Source organism: Leuciscus leuciscus (genome assembly GCF_965113295.1).
Source record: "Leuciscus leuciscus genome assembly, chromosome: 13".
Lineage (NCBI taxonomy): Eukaryota > Metazoa > Chordata > Actinopteri > Cypriniformes > Leuciscidae > Leuciscus > Leuciscus leuciscus.
Window position 1 is genome coordinate 41,907,581 of NC_138737.1, and position 17,138 is coordinate 41,924,718.

Here is a 17,138-nt window from a genome sequence, read left to right on the forward strand (position 1 = left end):
ATGATGATTTTTGTGTCATCTGAGGTTTTTTTCCAGACACACAATACAGAAATCTCTGGTCTCAGGGGGACATGAGGGAGGGAAGCACGGTCACTCCAAAATATTACCGGGTTTCTACTGATACAAAGCTTAAAGGTATAGCGGAGGATCTTTCCAAATTTTAGATAAGACCCGCCCTCTCCACTTTTTGAAAAGTTTGATTGATTCACCAGAATGATTGACAATTAGGAGGACCAATAGTATAGGTTACCCACCAGGAAGTAAAACATCCTCCGCTATACCTTTAATGCTAATCTGTGAAGTATCCCTATAAGTAATATTTGGCTAAAAAGAAAAACTACAGCTACAGGTTTAACTATGCAAAAAAAAAAAACGCATAGAAAAACTAAAAGCTGACAGAAAAAAAAAGCAAACATTGACTACAACATAATCCGTTATTAATATTTAGTTGGTTCTCTCTTGTTTCTGCATGTCCTCAAAATATCTTTGTTTGACAGTCTGGACAAAAATGATGTCGGCACAATTTATCATGTTTCTTTGATTTATAATCACAAATATAACATTAAACTCCAAGCACAACCATGCAATATGACTACAAAATCTGTAACACATTTATAATAATATTTGAGAGATTGTCCTAGGCTGGGCATCACTTTTGGTCTCTACTGTACTTGCATTTAAAAAGTTTAAAATATTTTATTTTATTAAAATATTAACATGGATGCTCAGATTTGTGAGTTTCTGGGTTTACCATATCTGATGCTGAATTAAATCGGTCAACCTTAATTTTGGTGAACTAAAGACCGCTTTTCAGTTGGTAAACATGGTGATGTTTTTTTGTGGGCGGAGCTTAGGTGGAGGCAGAACGATCCCTCTGGCCGCTTCATGTTAGTTTGCAAGTTTTGTTAGCTTGTTTTTTAACAATGACTGGAGAAAATCTGATTTTATCTTAATGTGCAAGGTCACTCACTGTCCAGGGCCGCGATTGTTATTTGCTAAAGTTAATTTTAACGGACATCCCAGACCCGTACACGCTCATTCAATGGATGGACGATCTGACAGGATTAATGTTAACACTACCTCCGGTTGAGTGGCCTGACTTCTACACCTACCCGATAGAGAAACTGAGCGTAAAGAGAAACTTAGGGCATATACATATTTAGATGCCTATCACTGTACTAAATAGTCACAAGACTTGCGTGGTAGCCTACGATCCGCAGTTCTGCCAGCGCCAGCGCCACGGCCAGACAGAAGACGACAATGTAAAGAGTGACATTACGGTGCAATTTTAATGATGTGAATATTTTCTAGAAATAAAAATTCCAGATACAGAATATTCATTTTTTAACTATGTATTTGATTACCCTTTCTTACCAGGTTCTTCAAAAAGTCGTCACAATCAATCAAAACAATGTATACAATCATAGATGATTCACAAATAATCACAATAATTTAGAAAACATTATGCGATTAAATAAAAAATTGGAGACTGTACTCCGTCGATTCTTGCACCCAACAACACAACAAGATGACATGTAATAACAATAATAATAATTTAAGATCCTTATTATGTTGCCGAATCTGTGCTGGTTTGAAAATGAAAACTTCTTGTTTATTGATCTGAGTGTTGCTGTAGTGCTGGATATCAGTCATGTGATCATCACGGCCCAATCACAGCCACCGTACTGATATTCAGATCAACAGCCCTCTTACTCATGTGATATGGATTAAATATTGGAAACATGATGAAAGCAGGAAGATCCAGATCTACAGGAGTGACGTTTACTGACTATTGACCGGAAAGATCCTCAGAGAGGAAGAAGAACACCGGAAGAATGGAAAGAGTGTGTGAGTGAAGGTGGTTGTGAATGTGTGTAGATGTGTGTTAGTTACAGGATCAGAGAACGACACCGTTCCTCCGTCATAGTCCAGATTCACTCTCACACGATCAAGATCCTGATAAACAAGAAAACCAGAACCTAAACACCATCCGTACTGATAATACCGAACACTCCAGACATCAGTGTTGAAGAAATCATCTCCCTTCCTCTGGTTTGATGCTGTAGTTACTCCAAGAGTCCAGTCTGAACTCTCTTTAACCTCCACATCCCAGCAGTGTGTTCCTGAGTTAAAACCCTCTGAACCCAGAACACAGTTATAATAGTCAAATCTCTCTGGATTATCAGGAACTGGTTGACAGTCCTCGCTGTATGTCACACTGGTCAGATCATCAGACAGGACGAGACGTGGATGAGCCGTGTTTGGATCCAGAATCACAGGAGCTGATGAGACACAATCAACAGATGCTTTTATTCTGATCTTCATATAATGATCAAGAGTGAACCCAACACAGATTATTATGAATTATGACACTCGTCCTGTTGATCAAACACATTTTCCTCTGATCACTGTCAGTGCTGTTATTAGTTTCACACTCGTTTTTATCATCAGCGTTTAACGGCATCAACTACAAACATTAAATATGAGATTCAGACATTTGTGTCCATCAAGAGAAACTGATACTTTGGGAAAGTTAAATAACAATAAATCAATGAGATCTGTTGAGATTTATGCTGTAGATGAAGAACTGTAAGTGTGTGTCTGATCTTCAGCAGCATCTGATCATCTTCATTTTATTGGCTCTTATAGTCTGTGTTTTGTTTTAAATTAGTTTTTTTATGACTGTCTGTTGTGTTTGACTTACTATGTTGACTTGATAAATTATTATTATTATTAGTGAAGGCAAAGCATCACTACTTACAAACACAAATCACATTGAACACTTCCTAGCCACGCCCTAGCAACCATTGTCAAAAACATTAGCAACCCAAATCCAAAGAGGGATATCTTCTAATCTGAATGTCATAGAGGAGTTGCGGTTGGTTTATATCATTCATACTGGCAAGCAGCCTTTGAAGTAACATCATTGACAGCTGCCAAGCCCCTCCCTAGCAACTAAACAGAGTACCCTAGCAACTGTTCATCAAGACCTATATCTCTGCACCAGAACATCGTAGAGACATGGTGGTTGGCTCCTTTGACTAATGCTAGCAAACAGAACTTGCTACACATGCTAGCAGTGAATAGCTACATGCTAATAGCGATAATATAATTTCAGTGTTAAAACGTCAAAAATGCTAACTAAAACACAGAAGCATGCTAAACATGTTTGCACAATCTATCTCTGTCTGTGTCTATCTATCTATCTATCTATCTATCTATCTATCTATCTATCTATCTATCTATCTATCTATCTATCTATCTGTCTGTCTGTCTGTCTGTCTGTCTATCTATATATCTGTCTATCTATCTGTCCGTATGTCCAACTATCTATCTATCTATCTATCTATCTATCTATCTATCTATCTATCTATCTATCTATCTATGTCTGTCTATCTGTCTGTCTGTCTGTCTGTCTGTCTGTCTGTCTGTCTATCTATCTATCTATCTATCTATCTATATACTGTATATATGTCTGTCTATCTATCTATCTATCTATCTATCTATCTATGTCTGTGTCTATCTATCTCTGTCTGTCTATCTGTCTAACTATCTATCCATCTATCTATCTATCTATCTATCTATCTATCTATCTATCTATCTCTGTTATAAAGAACCTCTAACTCTCCACCCATCCATCATTTCCAACTCAGATCTCCTGCAGTCAGACTCACTGTTTTGGACGATGTCCTGCATCTTCTTCCAGACTCTGAACGGCAGGTTGCCCAAGTATCGTGGCACATGAATCAAAGCTCCAGAAGCCTTCTGTGGATCCGGCTGTGAGCTCTGGACTCTGGAAGAACATTCAGGAGTCAGAACTGCAGTGGCTTTGGATCAGAACCAGAGAGACCAGAGACAGGAGCAGATCACTCACCTTTCCATTGAGACTGGAAACTCCTGCAGAACAAACACACCATTTATCATCAAGAACTCAATCAATCATCAATCAATCAACCAATGATCTGAAATCAGACCTTCAGAAAGCAGACGTCATTGGCTTTCATCATCTCCTCCATGTCTTTGATTGTGTGTGAAAGAGCTGAGATGTGTGTGTTCATCTCCTCCAGCTTCTCCTTCATCCTCTGCTTCTTCTGCTCCTCTTCCTCCCTCAGTGCAGTGACTGTAGCTTCTTCTTCATCTCTGAGAAACTGATGAAGCTTCTCAAACTGCTGTTTAATCTGACACTCTGTGTGCTCAGCTTGAGACTGAAATCAAAGCACATTCACTTCAATCATCTCAATCGACACACATCATTAATATCCAAGATAAACTCGGATACCCGACATAAAACGGATCCAGAAGCAGATTGCTGCTATTCATTTACACAAATAATAAACTGGAATCTATTATATCAAATCATAACTGTATATAGTGATCCAACAGCTGTAATGAAAATGACTCTCGTTTCTGTTTCCTCACCTTGATGTGTTGAACTGTTTTCTCAAACTCTGCTTTCATTGTTTTATTGCGTTTAAGTTTCTTCTGTAAGGACTTCAGTGCTGTATTGATCTCCTCCTAGAATTGAACAAAAAGACATTAAAACACCAGATTACAGTGAAGAGAAGACAATACAGTGATATGATCATATAATGCAGTGAAAAAGTATTTTTCCCCATCTCATACTAAATTGATTCAGAAATTAAAACCGACCATAAAACAAAGGCAACCTGAGTAAACACAAAGTACAGTTTTCAAATGACAATGTTATTTATTGAAACAAAAAAGTTGTCCAATACCAACTGGGCCGGCGTGAAAATGTATTTTCCCCCATAGTTACTAATTTCTCAGATCTATAAAACTGCATTTATAATGTAGTTCAGCTGGACTAAACACAACCAGTCCTGATCACTGAAGCCCTGCTCAATAAATCAACACTGAATACTGAAGCCTGATTGGTTCACATCTCTGCACCTCTACAGACAAATGGCTTTTCAGCCCACTAAAACGGACGGGGCCGACAGCCTATTTAAGTCGCGCTGAAAACTATTTTCATCAGAATTGTTCTCCTTCAAACGTGAAGATCAACTCCTCGCTGTCTCCAAAGAGAAGAAGACAGGAGCCTTTCTGCTCACCGTTGAAACAAGCCTCAACTAGCGGATTAACGGCTCTTCGACAGCTAAAGCTGACTCGCTGCTTCTCCTCTGGGCTATCCGGCAACTCTTCAAGAGACAATGTCACTATTAAAAGAGCAAATTTGAGCGACATTTGTTGCAAAATGCCGTGCCACGAGTGTTGCTCCTGCAGGGCTCCCTGCTTCCCTCATCTGGAGCGAGTGCCATGGTTTCATTTGGCAGCTCCGAGGAGGACTTTTGATGACACCATGTCTCTGAAGCGGAGGACTGAGCAAACTCTGTTATAAGTCATGGTGCGCTCCCTACTCATGACGCGTCCAGTATTCCTCTTCGTCTTCCCTCAACTTGTTTGACGGTGTGGAGGAAAAAGGGTACACCAAGAGACCATCCACATATCTCTGCCTGAATCCCATCCCTCTAAGCCGTGCATAACTAGATCCTTCAAGTCTACCAGGCCAACCTTCTCTGCACCATGGATAAAACTGGTCTTGACCCGACGACCTTCAAAGAGCTGTGCAGCGTGACCGACCTCGCCCTGCATGCCACTAAGTCTACGGCCCAAGCGATTGGCCGTGCCATGGCCAGTTTGGAGGACCACCTTTAGCTGAACCTGACGGAGATCAAGACAAGACAGCCCTCCTTGACTCCTCCTCTCTCTCTCGGGTCTGTTCGGTTCTGCAGTGGACGGCTTCGCTGAGCGTTTTACAGGCCCAGAAGTCGTCATAGATGATGCACCACTTCAAATAAAAAACAAACACCTTTTGCAAAGAGCATTCCTCCTCTTCATTATCCTATTGCAAGCATCAGCCCCCCACCACAGTTGCGACTCTTCAACCCCTCGCTGCCCAGAGCCAGGCTTGGGAAGCTTTTACCGGCATGTCAGATTGGATTTTGGAAATAATCAAACGGAGTAACTCGCTCCAGTTCTCTCGCAGGCTCCCCTGCTTCAGGAGTGTGACTAAGTCTCGGACATCGACACTCACGTCCTCCGAACTGAAGCACAAGCTCTGCTAGCGAAGGGCGACTCAGGCTTTTACAGTCGCTTCTTCCTCATTCCAGAGAAGTCCTCAGGCTCATCCTCGATTTGAGATGTCTGAACCGCGCTTTGGTAAGACGGACGTTCAGAATGCTAATGCTAACTTTGAAACAAATACTCTCACAGATCTGATTGGTTTTTATCAGTGGATCAGAAGGATGCGTACTTTAATATTCAAATAGCCTCTCATCACAGTTCTTGAGATTCACGTTCGAAGGGGCTTACCAACCTACAGTCCTACCATTCTGACTGTATCTTGCTCAGCACACTTTTATGATATTCGTGGATGCGGCCCTCTCCCCCTGAGACAGATGGGACTTCAGCTCCTGAATTACCTCAATGATTGACTGCTTTTAGCCCAATCGAAGGAGGAACTCTGCGCACACAGATCTTTGCTCATCAGGACCAAGGTTACGTTAGTTAGGAACGATCTGTGTTTGTGATTCGTTATGATTCTTTACATTTGAATCAAGAAACATTTGTCTTACCTTATATGATGAAACCACTTCACTGAATTTATGATTGTCATGTTGTTTTGAATCTCTGCACACGAAACACACAGGCTGTTTGTCCTCCAGACAGAAGAGTTTGAGTTTCTCACTGTGTAAACTGCAGATCTCCTCAGACCCTGATGAACGCCTCACATTTCTCTCCTTCAGGAACGACTCACACAAATTTTTTAACGCAAGACTAACTGGAGGCTCAGATCTTGAGGATCTTCTCCTGCAAACAGGACACTCCTGAGTTTCCTTGGTTCTCCAGAACTGTTGAAGACACTCTTTACAGAAACTGTGACTACATGTTAAAATAACAGGAGCCTTGTAGATTTCAAGACACACAGGACAAATATAATCATCTTCAGCTGCTGAATCCATTTTCACTGTTTGAGCTCCAGCAATCAAAACTTACTTTTGTAAGAACTGATTTTCCTGCTAAGACCAAACTCACCCTGCAATAAAGCCATAAAACGCACCCTGGACAAAAGATAGGAAAGACAGAGCACAGGACTTTGTCCTGTCCAAACTTTTCTTCATCCTTATCTCTGCATCCCCCTCTCCCTCCTCTTCTCACGAGTCAAGTCACCAAAAGTTCACTAAGAATGTCTATATATCACATATGATGTATCTTGTAAATCTATTGTTTTTCCTTTTCATGTTTGGTATAATTTTAAGTGTCTCAGTGCGATTGGTAAAATGGTCTTAATTTCATTGCAGTCATTGGTTTAATGAGAAAGATTGAGAAATTAGGAGAATCCTGTTCTCCTCTCTGGGTGATGTCTCTTCAAGATATTTCCTGAAACCAGGTGCTACCCCCTGGGGTACATGAATTGACCCAAAACAACTCTAAACAATATTTGTATAACCCTTTTGTTCTGGTCTGGGTATTTAAGGGTTGGTGAAAGAGCAGTCTTTGGGACCCTTTACCAGGATCATCCCCCATACAGTGCTGTTTCAGTGTTTTCCCGTTGGAACACACCCACACACCACTGTGTGTCTCTGTCAGGAATGCATTGATTACTTTTAGAGTCATCTTTGAGTAAATGATGTCCTGTATTTTTCTGAATTGGCTTTTAATCATTTACTTGTGTAATTGGCATGATACATTTTTACCTGAAAAATAAATGTTACATCTTGATTTATTCTGAAGTTTTCTGAAATCATTATTTTAGTAGATGATGAGGAGGCTGGCGCTACCGCAGCTCTGTGTCCAGGATAGGTTAAACTAAAGGTGCATATGAACGGAGCAGTAGGCACGTCATCTGAAGACCTTTTGATTTCTGTCTATCACTGACTTGGCAAGTTGTACAGAAGTGGCTAAATAAACTACACTTTTTTGTATGAGTGAGCAGTAGGCAACCGACTTAAGAGGTATTAGCAAACCCTGCACCCTCTGACCAAGATCAGACTGGCGAGGCTGTGTCCGTGAAATCCACATAAACCCGGGGCATGTGACTCTGTGCGGCATCGGTTCCCTTAATGAATTAATCATTGAAAGTATGGGATACTCAGAATAATCAAAGATCTAAATTAATTCATAATCAATATTTATGACTATTTTCTAATCAGAAACACAATCTAAATTTGATTATCATTTGAAATTGGAGTCAGATTAAGTGTAGAGCTAAAGTAATATTGAAACTAAATTCCAATCAACTAAGTGAACTTCACTGGAGCGCTGAAAAGACATACACGCATTATTCCTTCGCCCACCGTTGGATTCTGTCGTCGGGCCAATGGGTGGTCCTTACACTTTCACTTTCTGAACGACGGTTTCAAAACTGAATCCCCATGAGAATCACAAAGATCAGAAATAAACTTGTTCATAAACAAACTTCTCAAATTCTTCTGTAAAGTGTTCCCCTTCGTACTCCACTGATCGCTGATTCTTTATTGCTTTTGTCGAGACAAAGTCCATATGGCAGAAAAGAGAAATAACAAGTCCGTCTCTTCCTGGTTAGTGTTGTAAGAGGGTGGAGCTTCTGATCAAGGTGTGTTGAAACAGGTCAAAGAATAACATCAGGTTCTCTTACGAGAGGTCTCTCGTACTGCGTAAGTATCTTACGCTAGGGGAAAATCCCTTTTCCGCGAGATATTGAAGCCAAAAAATTATCCTTAATTTTGTATTATTGTAAAACGCGTTGCGGCAGCATACAGACATAGGCAAGACGGCTCGTGTGCCTATTGGCTGTTCTGCGGCAACTGCAGCAGCCTATCGAGCGAGGCCTAGCGTGACGTCAGACCCAATGAGGGTGCTTCGCGCCCACTGCGTCACGTCCCGCCGAAACGGGCGTGGCTTAGGCCTATAAATCTAGCTCGCAGGCAGCTGATATCTGATTTTTCATCTCTTCAGCGAAGCACACGCATCGCTGGATCCGGAGAGAAGCCGCGCCGTCTGAGGAAGCACTTGCAGCGGGACGAGTCGTCACTGAAGTCGCTGGCCGCGCCGCCTTCAATCGCCTTCCTGCTGCGCTATCCGGCGCCTATATCCTTTACACTCTCTGTTGTGTGTGTGTTCGCCGCCGCGACACGCACTGTCTAAAAGAGCTTGCGTCTTTTTAAAGATGCCTTCCTGCGGCTCGTGCAGAGCCACACTCAGCGACGGGGACCGCCACGTGATCTGCGTTTCCTGCCTGGGTGAGGATCATGCAGCTCTCGCGCTCGCTGACGGCGGCTGCCATCACTGCGAGCTACTGCCTATGGCGACTCTGAGGACTCGCCTGGCATATTTCACTGAGACTGCACCTCCGCCTGCTGTAGTGCCGCGCCGTAAAAAGCGCCGTGCTCAGCGGGTCCTGGAACCTTCCCCCACCCTTCAAAGCTCGCCGGTTCGCCCGCCAGCTTCACCGGCTTCGTCAGTGTCTCTTCCTGACAGACAGCGGCCGCCGTCTGCCGCCGCTTCCGTTGATGACGCTGATGAAAAAGCCGCGTTGGGGGAGGATGATTCCTGCTCTCTCCTGGCATCGGGCAGTGAGGATTGGGCGAGCTCTGTGGATCTCGCGCCCTCTGTCCGCGCATCGTCAGGCAAAAGAGCTAGCATCGAGTCAGAGCTGATGCGTGTACTCGCACAGGCCACGGCGAGCCTCGGCCTCGAGTGGTCTACGCCTGAACAGCCTGCTCACAACCGGCTGGATGGATATTTTCTTCCTGGGGAGCGCGCTTCGCCTGCGTCCAGACCAGCGCCCTTTCTTCCTGAGTTACACGAAGAAGTCGCTAAGTCTTGGAACGCCCCCTTCTCAGCTAGAATGCGCTCTTCTGTTTCGCTAGCATTCTCCGCTGTTGACGATGCTAAAAACAGAGGTTACCATTCGCTGCCGCCGGTCGAAGAAGCGATAGCAGCCCACCTTTGCCCGCCCTCCGCTGGACGGCGCGCTAAGCTGGCCCTGCCTTCAAAAGCTTGCCGCATGACATCAACCCTGCTCGGTCGCGCTTTCTCCGCCGCTGGGCAGGCTGCGTCAGCTCTGCATACTATGGCCACACTGCAAATTTTCCAGGCCGATCTCCTCCGAAAGCTGGACGAGAAAGGACCAGATGCAATTTGCGTGCCAGACTTGAGAAGTGCTACGGACCTCGCTCTCCGCGCTACTAAGTCTGCTGCACAGGCCATAGGACGGAGCATGGCCTCTCTCACTGTGACACCTATGGCTAACGCTCTCTGAGATGTCTGAGTCTGAGCGCGCCGCGTTCCTCGACGCTCCGCTTTCTCCCGCTGGCCTCTTCGGAACTTCCGTCAAAGATTTCGCGGAAAGATTCGCCGAGGTACAGAAAGCGTCACAGGCTATGAAGCACTTCCTGCTGAAGCGCTCCAGTTCTGCAGCAGGCCGCGTGAAACCGTCTGCTCAGAGCTCACAGCCTCAGCCTCCGCCTACCGCCGCCACTTCGCAGCGCCGCCAGGCCCGAAGCGCGAGACCGCCGCCCCACCCCGCGTGGGCCGCGGCCCAGGATTGCGGTAAAGCCCGAGGCCCCGAAGTCGTCCTAGCACGCCTAGGGAAACGACGGTGTCCAAGTTCCGCTGCGGCCGGACTTCCACCAAAACTCATCGCTCGTTCAGTTCCAAGAAATGTGACTGTTCCAGTGTATTTTGCAGTCAACAAGTTGGTTCCACTGCCCGCTTGCCTGCATACAAATGCCGTTTTCACGGCTACCCAGATAAATCCCACAAAGAGTGTATTTTCTGGTGTCCCGGCCACGGCTGATGGTGTTATGACTGTAGACAAAATGGCCACTGCCCAGTGCCCATTCCTACACACAAGCACAGCCCGTCACACAGGGCTCGCGCACATAAAATCGACCCAGTTCGATTGCGCATTAAATGTAGCAGATGTGCCCACTGCCCAGTGCCCACAATCACTACGTCCTGCATGTCTCGAGGTTTCTGTGAAAACGAAACCAACGTGCATTCGCTCTGCTCAGGCGGACAATGCTCTCGGTGTGGTAAATGTGCCCGTTATCCCGCGCCCACATCCACACATAGACATGACAAGTCCTACGGGACTCGCCCAGCCCTCCCCCTCTCGGTTAACCACCGCAGAGGAGTCGAGCGCGGGCAATCTGCCCGCTGTTATCAGCGCGCCCTCTGCCTCAAATGTCATAAGCGCGACGCTTGTGTTACAGCATACCGAAGCCCCTCTGTCGCTGAGCGACCAGAGCGCGCTTCGCATTCAACCCCTAGCCATTCATGCAGATGCATGGGCGAGGCTACCCGGGGTTTCGAAGTGGGTGCTAGACATTATAAAAAGAGGCTATTCGCTACAGTTTCGCCGACGCCCTCGCCGCTATGCGACGCGCGTCGAGACCACGGTAAAAACAGAAGTAGCACACCTACTTCGAGACGAAATTTTGAAACTATTGAGCAAAGGGGCCATAGTGAAACCAAGATGGCGGCGCGAGTACATCGCGAGGCTCGCGGTCTCTCCAGATTCTGCAATTTAGCAGTATTTTTCTTGCTTATTTCGGGTCTGTTCGTGCAGAACAGTTGTGCCTTAACATCGTACACCCAAGGTGAGCTTTTGGATATTGGTTTGCGAATTTCCGACAGTTTTATGGACAACCTTCGACTCCTTCCTGAGATCGCCAAAACACCCGAGGCTATGCACTCTGCCCGGCCGGGCGGAAGTGCTCGCAGGCGGCGTCGAGATCGTAAACAAAGGCGGGGGAAGCGCGGAGGACTAAGAGCTAAGCTAAAGCTAACACCACACCGGCTCTCTTTACCCAGCATTTTCCTTGCCAATGTACGGTCGCTGTTGAACAAAATGGAGGAGATTCGACTCAACATCACATACAGCAAGAGACTTTTGAACTGTAATGTTCTAATTTTCACGGAAACATGGTTAAACAGCGGAATACCGGACAACGCTATTGAGCTAGCGGGACGCCATACATTCCGGGCGGATAGAACATTAGATGGCTCCGGTAAGACCAGAGGTGGTGGATTGTGCATTTACATTAACAAAGCTTGGTGCACAAACTCTGCTATTGTTGGGAGACATTGTTCAGCTAACCTTGAGTTTCTCATGGTTAAATGTAGACCGTTTTATCTACCGCGGGAGTTCACTTCCACTATTATAACTGCAGCCTATATTCCCCCGGATGCTGATGCCAAGTTTGCTATGAAAGAACTTCACGCAGCCATCAGTAAACAACAGACCGTTCACCCGGAAGCTGCGTTTATTGTTGCGGGTGATTTTAATCATTCAAACTTAAAGGGGGTGGTAGTGGCGCAGTGGATAAGACACATGCCTTTGGTGTGAGAGACCCGGGTTCGAATCCACTGTGAGACACCAATGTGTCCCTGAGCAAGACACTTAACCCCTAGTTGCTCCAGAGGCGTGCGACCTCTGACATATATAGCAATTGTAAGTCGCTTTGTATAAAAGCGTCAGCTAAATGAATAAATGTAAATGTAAGTCAGTGCTACCGAAATTTCACCAGCATGTTTCCTGTCACACCAGAGGAAACAAAACCTTAGACCATGTTTACACAAACATGGCTGGAGCTTACGTCGCGACACCCCTCCCCCACCTGGGACAGTCAGATCACCTTTCTTTGTTCCTCACCCCCAAATATGCACCTCTCATCAATCGCGTGAAGCCATCAGTGAAGACCATCAAGGTGTGGCCTGTGGGGGCAGATTCCTCACTCCAGGAAAGGTTTCTACACACAGACTGGAGTATGTTTGCTTCTCAAGCCACCAGTGGCTCTCACACGGACATTGACTGCTACACCTCCTCTCTACTGGATTATATCAATACCACCATTGACAGTGTTACAACCCAGAAGCAGATCACCACATACCCAAATCAGAAGCCATGGATGAACAGGGAAGTGCGACTCCTATTGAAGACACGCAACACTGCCTTCAGATCAGGAGATGCACAAGCCTATAGCACATCCAGAGCAAATCTGAAAAGGGGCATCAAAGAGGCCAAGCACTGCTACAAGCTTAAGATAGAGGGACACTTTTCCAACGCTGACCCTCGGCGCATGTGGCAGGGCATTCAGGCCATCAGTGACTACAAACCCTCTCACTCCACCCCCGCAGCCACTGATGTCAACTTCCTGAACGAGCTAAATGACTTTTATGCTCGCTTTGAAAGAGACAACAGAGAAACTGCCACCAAGCTCAAATCCTCAGCTGACCACCCGCCGATCACACTCTCCTCCACAGATGTCTGCAATGCACTGAGCAGGATCAGCACGCACAAGGCTGCTGGACCAGACAACATCCCTGGACGCGTACTCAGGGCATGTGCGGAGCAGCTCGCTGGGGTTTTTACAGACATTTTCAACCTGTCTCTTGCCCAAGCAGCTGTACCAACATGCTTTAAATGCACTTCCATTGTGCCAGTGCCAAAACACTCCAGCCCGAAGTGCCTTAACGACTACCGCCCTGTAGCACTCACACCCATCGTAATGAAGTGCTTTGAGCGGCTGGTCCTGGCACACCTAAAAGACTCTCTTCCATCCACATTGGACTCACACCAGTTTGCCTACCGTAGCAATAGGAGCACAGAGGATGCAGTTTCCATGGCACTGCACTCTGTGCTCACACATCTGGACAATAAGAACACTTATGCACGCATGCTGTTTGTTGACTTCAGCTCAGCATTCAACACTGTCATCCCAACTAAGTTAATAGCCAAACTTGGAGACCTGGGCATCAACACCTCCATGTGCAACTGGATTTTGGACTTTTTGACCAACAGACCCCAGAATGTTCGATCAGGCTCCAACTGCTCCACGTCCATCACACTCAACACTGGTGTACCACAGGGCTGTGTGCTAAGCCCGTTTCTCTACTCCCTCTTCACCTCTGACTGCAAGCCTGTGTACGGATCTAATTCCATCGTCAAGTTTGCGGACGACACTACGGTGATTGGTCTCATCAGCAACAACGATGAGACTGCCTATAGGGAGGAGATCAAGCACCTGGCCACATGGTGCACTGAAAATAACCAGCTCCTCAACACCACCAAAACGAAGGAGCTCATCGTGGACTTCAGGAAAGTGTCAAGAGGCACACACGACACCATCCACATCAATGGAATGGCTGTTGAGCGTGTCTCGAGTTTCAAGTTCCTGGGGACCCACATCTCGGCGGACATGACCTGGACAACCAACACCTCCAGCCTGGTCAAGAAGGCTCACCAGCGCCTTTTCTTCCTGAGGACACTGAGGAAGAATCAGCTTTCCTCCACTATCCTGGTGAACTTCTATCGCTGTGCAATAGAAAGCATCCTGACCAACTGTGCTACAGTGTGGTATGGGAGCTGTTCTGTTGCAGAGCGCAAGGCACTGCAGCGGGTGGTGAAAACCGCCCAGCGCATCACTGGGACTCCACTACCTGCCATCGAGCACATCCAGAGGAAACGCTGTCTGCATCGAGCTCGCAGCATCCTTAAGGACTCCTCTCACCCAGCCCACAGACTGTTTTCTCTCCTGCCCTCCGGCAGGCGTTTCAGGTGCCTACGGACCAGGACCAGCAGACTAAAGAACAGTTTTTTCCCCAGAGCTGTCTCTTTATTAAACTCTAACCCTCATTGATCCCACTCCCCTCATATACTGATTGACTCTCCTCTCCCTCCTCACACCTGCCTCCATTTTGTTATTTGCAATACTATAATGTTCATTTGCACTGCTGACTGTTATTATAGAAACAACTGTTTACATATGCATCTTGCACTACTACCTTGACTGGAATATGCTCAATTTGCACTGCCGACTGTTTATTTACAGTACCGACTGTTTACATATACATTTGCAATACCGTACTTAACTGTAATATGCAATTACTTCCACTGCACTTTCACTCGGATAGCTTCTGTCCAAACTTTATTTGCACTACTTTAAATCCATTGTTATACTGCTCATTTTAGCCTAACTTATACATATATCTATTTGTAAAATTCTGTTTATAGTAATAGCCATCTGTATATTATGCTCACATTCTGTTTATAGTAACACCCATCTATATATATATTCATAGTACATATCTATCTGTAAAATTCTGTTTATAGTAATAGCCATCTGTATATTATGCTCACATTCTGTTTATAGTAACAGCCATCTGTATATATATTCATAGTACATATCTATCTGTAAAAATTCTGTTTATAGTAATAGCCATCTGTATATTATATTCAGTACATATCTAGCTGTAAATTCTGTTCACAGTAATAGTTATCTGTATATTATATTCATAGGACAAATCTATCTGTAATTTTTTGTTTATAATAGTATTCAACTCTATATTTATTCAGTACATATCCATGTTCTGCACTTATGGAACCACTGTATATCCTGCACTTGCTGCTATTGCACTTCTGGTTAGACCTAAACTGCATTTCGTTGCCTTGTACCTGTACTTGTGTAATGACAATAAAGTTGAATCTAATCTAATCTAATCTAGAGCCGTTATCTCAAGCTCAGAGCGAAGGAGGGCTATACAGCAGATACTTCCTGGTACCGAAAAAAGACAGGGGTCTCAGACCCATACTAGATCTAAGGCAACTGAACAGAGTGCTTGCAAAGCGACAGTTCAGAATTCTCACGACCAGAAAAATCCTCGCGCAGATTCGCAGAGGAGATTGGTTTGTGTCAATAGATCTGAAAGACGCGTATTTTCAAATACAGATAGCGTCACGTCACAGGCGATATTTGAGATTCGCCTTCGAGGGCCAGGCATATCAGTACACAGTCCTACCGTTCGGCTTGTCCCTAGCACCCCGTACATTTACGATGTGCATGGACGCAGCGCTCGCACCTCTCAGGCTACAGGGCATGCGAGTATTGAACTACTTGGACGATTGGCTGATTCTAGCTCAATCTCACTCGGTGCTCATAGAGCACAGGACCATTTTACTCGATCACCTCGAGAATCTCGGTCTCAGAGTCAATTGGGCGAAGAGTTCTCTGTCCCCCAGACAGATAATATATTTTCTGGGCACAGAACTGGACTCGCTGTCTATGATAGCGCGACTGTCACCACAGCGCGTACTAGACATTCAGCGCGCAGCGAGCTCTTTCCGCTGCGGCGCATCTGTTCCGCTCAAGAAATTTCAGAGGATGCTAGGTCTCATGGCCTCAGCATCATCAGTACTTCAGCTGGGCTTGCTTCGCATGCGCCCGCTACAGTTCTGGCTGAAAGCGCGAGTGCCACGCCGAGCGTGGGCTTCCGGTCTGCTTCATCTTAAGGTCAATCAGAAATGCATCGCAGCTCTGAAACCTTGGAAAGCAAACGACTGGTACCAATCAGGTGTAAGCCTGGGGACTTCCTCGAGTGTGAAGGTAGTGTCTACGGACGCATCCACCTCGGGATGGGGAGCGCTGCTCGAGGGCAGACCGTTCTTCGGCCAATGGTCAGAACGGGAGAAGCTTCTACACATAAACTGCCTCGAAATGCTGGCAGTAGACAACGTGCTGACGCGTTTTTGTCCCCAAATACGAGGACACCACGTCCTGGTCCGCTCGGACAACATGTCAGTGGTGTCCTACATAAATCGCCAGGGCGGCCTCAGGTCCCGAAACCTGCACAGGCTGACAGAACGCCTCCTGGTGTGGGCTCAGCGCAACCTGCTCTCGCTGAGAGCAGCGCATGTGCCAGGGCTCCTAAACGTAGGACCGGATATCCACTGTGGAAGAAATTCGGCAGAGCGGAAGTAGACCTGTTTGCGTCTCAAGAAAACGCTCACTGTCTGGAATTTTTCTCCAAGAGCAGGGACGCGCTGGCTCATGTATGGCCCCGCCGCCCGCTCTATGCCTTTCCTCCCGTCTTTCTCCTGCCTCAGGTGATAGAACGGATCAGGGAAGAAGGATGCTCAGTGCTACTCGTAGCGCCGTTCTGGAAAAACCAACCCTGGTTCCCAGTTCTGATGCAGCTAGCAAGCACTGCCCCATGGCCAGTGCCAGTGAGGAGGGACCTCCTCTCTCAGGCCAAGGGCTCGATTTGGCATCCGCGCCCAGAGCTGTGGTCCCTTCATGTTTGGGCCATCAACGGGTACCCGCTGACCTCCCAAGCGGAGTGTTAAACACGAT

General features: G+C 46.0%; 1 protein-coding gene and 1 long non-coding RNA gene across 2 annotated transcripts; one reads left to right on the forward strand and one right to left on the reverse strand.

Moving 5' to 3' along the window:
• Positions 1 to 1,174: 1,174 nt before the first annotated feature.
• On the reverse strand, positions 1,175 to 7,412 carry LOC309511999 (E3 ubiquitin-protein ligase TRIM39-like). Its single transcript, XM_082187404.1, has 6 exons — positions 6,597 to 7,412; positions 4,420 to 4,515; positions 3,975 to 4,205; positions 3,875 to 3,897; positions 3,675 to 3,793; positions 1,175 to 2,282 (listed from the first exon to the last, which is right to left on the reverse strand). The coding sequence occupies exons 1-6, from the start codon at positions 6,981 to 6,983 to the stop codon at positions 1,783 to 1,785; spliced, it is 1,356 nt and encodes a 451-aa protein (XP_082043530.1). The 5' UTR covers positions 6,984 to 7,412; the 3' UTR covers positions 1,175 to 1,782.
• A 3,494-nt stretch (positions 7,413 to 10,906) lies between these two features.
• LOC309512041 lies at positions 10,907 to 15,983 on the forward strand. The gene is made up of 3 exons (XR_014210868.1): positions 10,907 to 11,051; positions 15,686 to 15,844; positions 15,882 to 15,983. It is a non-coding gene; the product is annotated as an uncharacterized lncRNA (long non-coding RNA).
• The last annotated feature ends 1,155 nt before the right edge of the window (positions 15,984 to 17,138 follow it).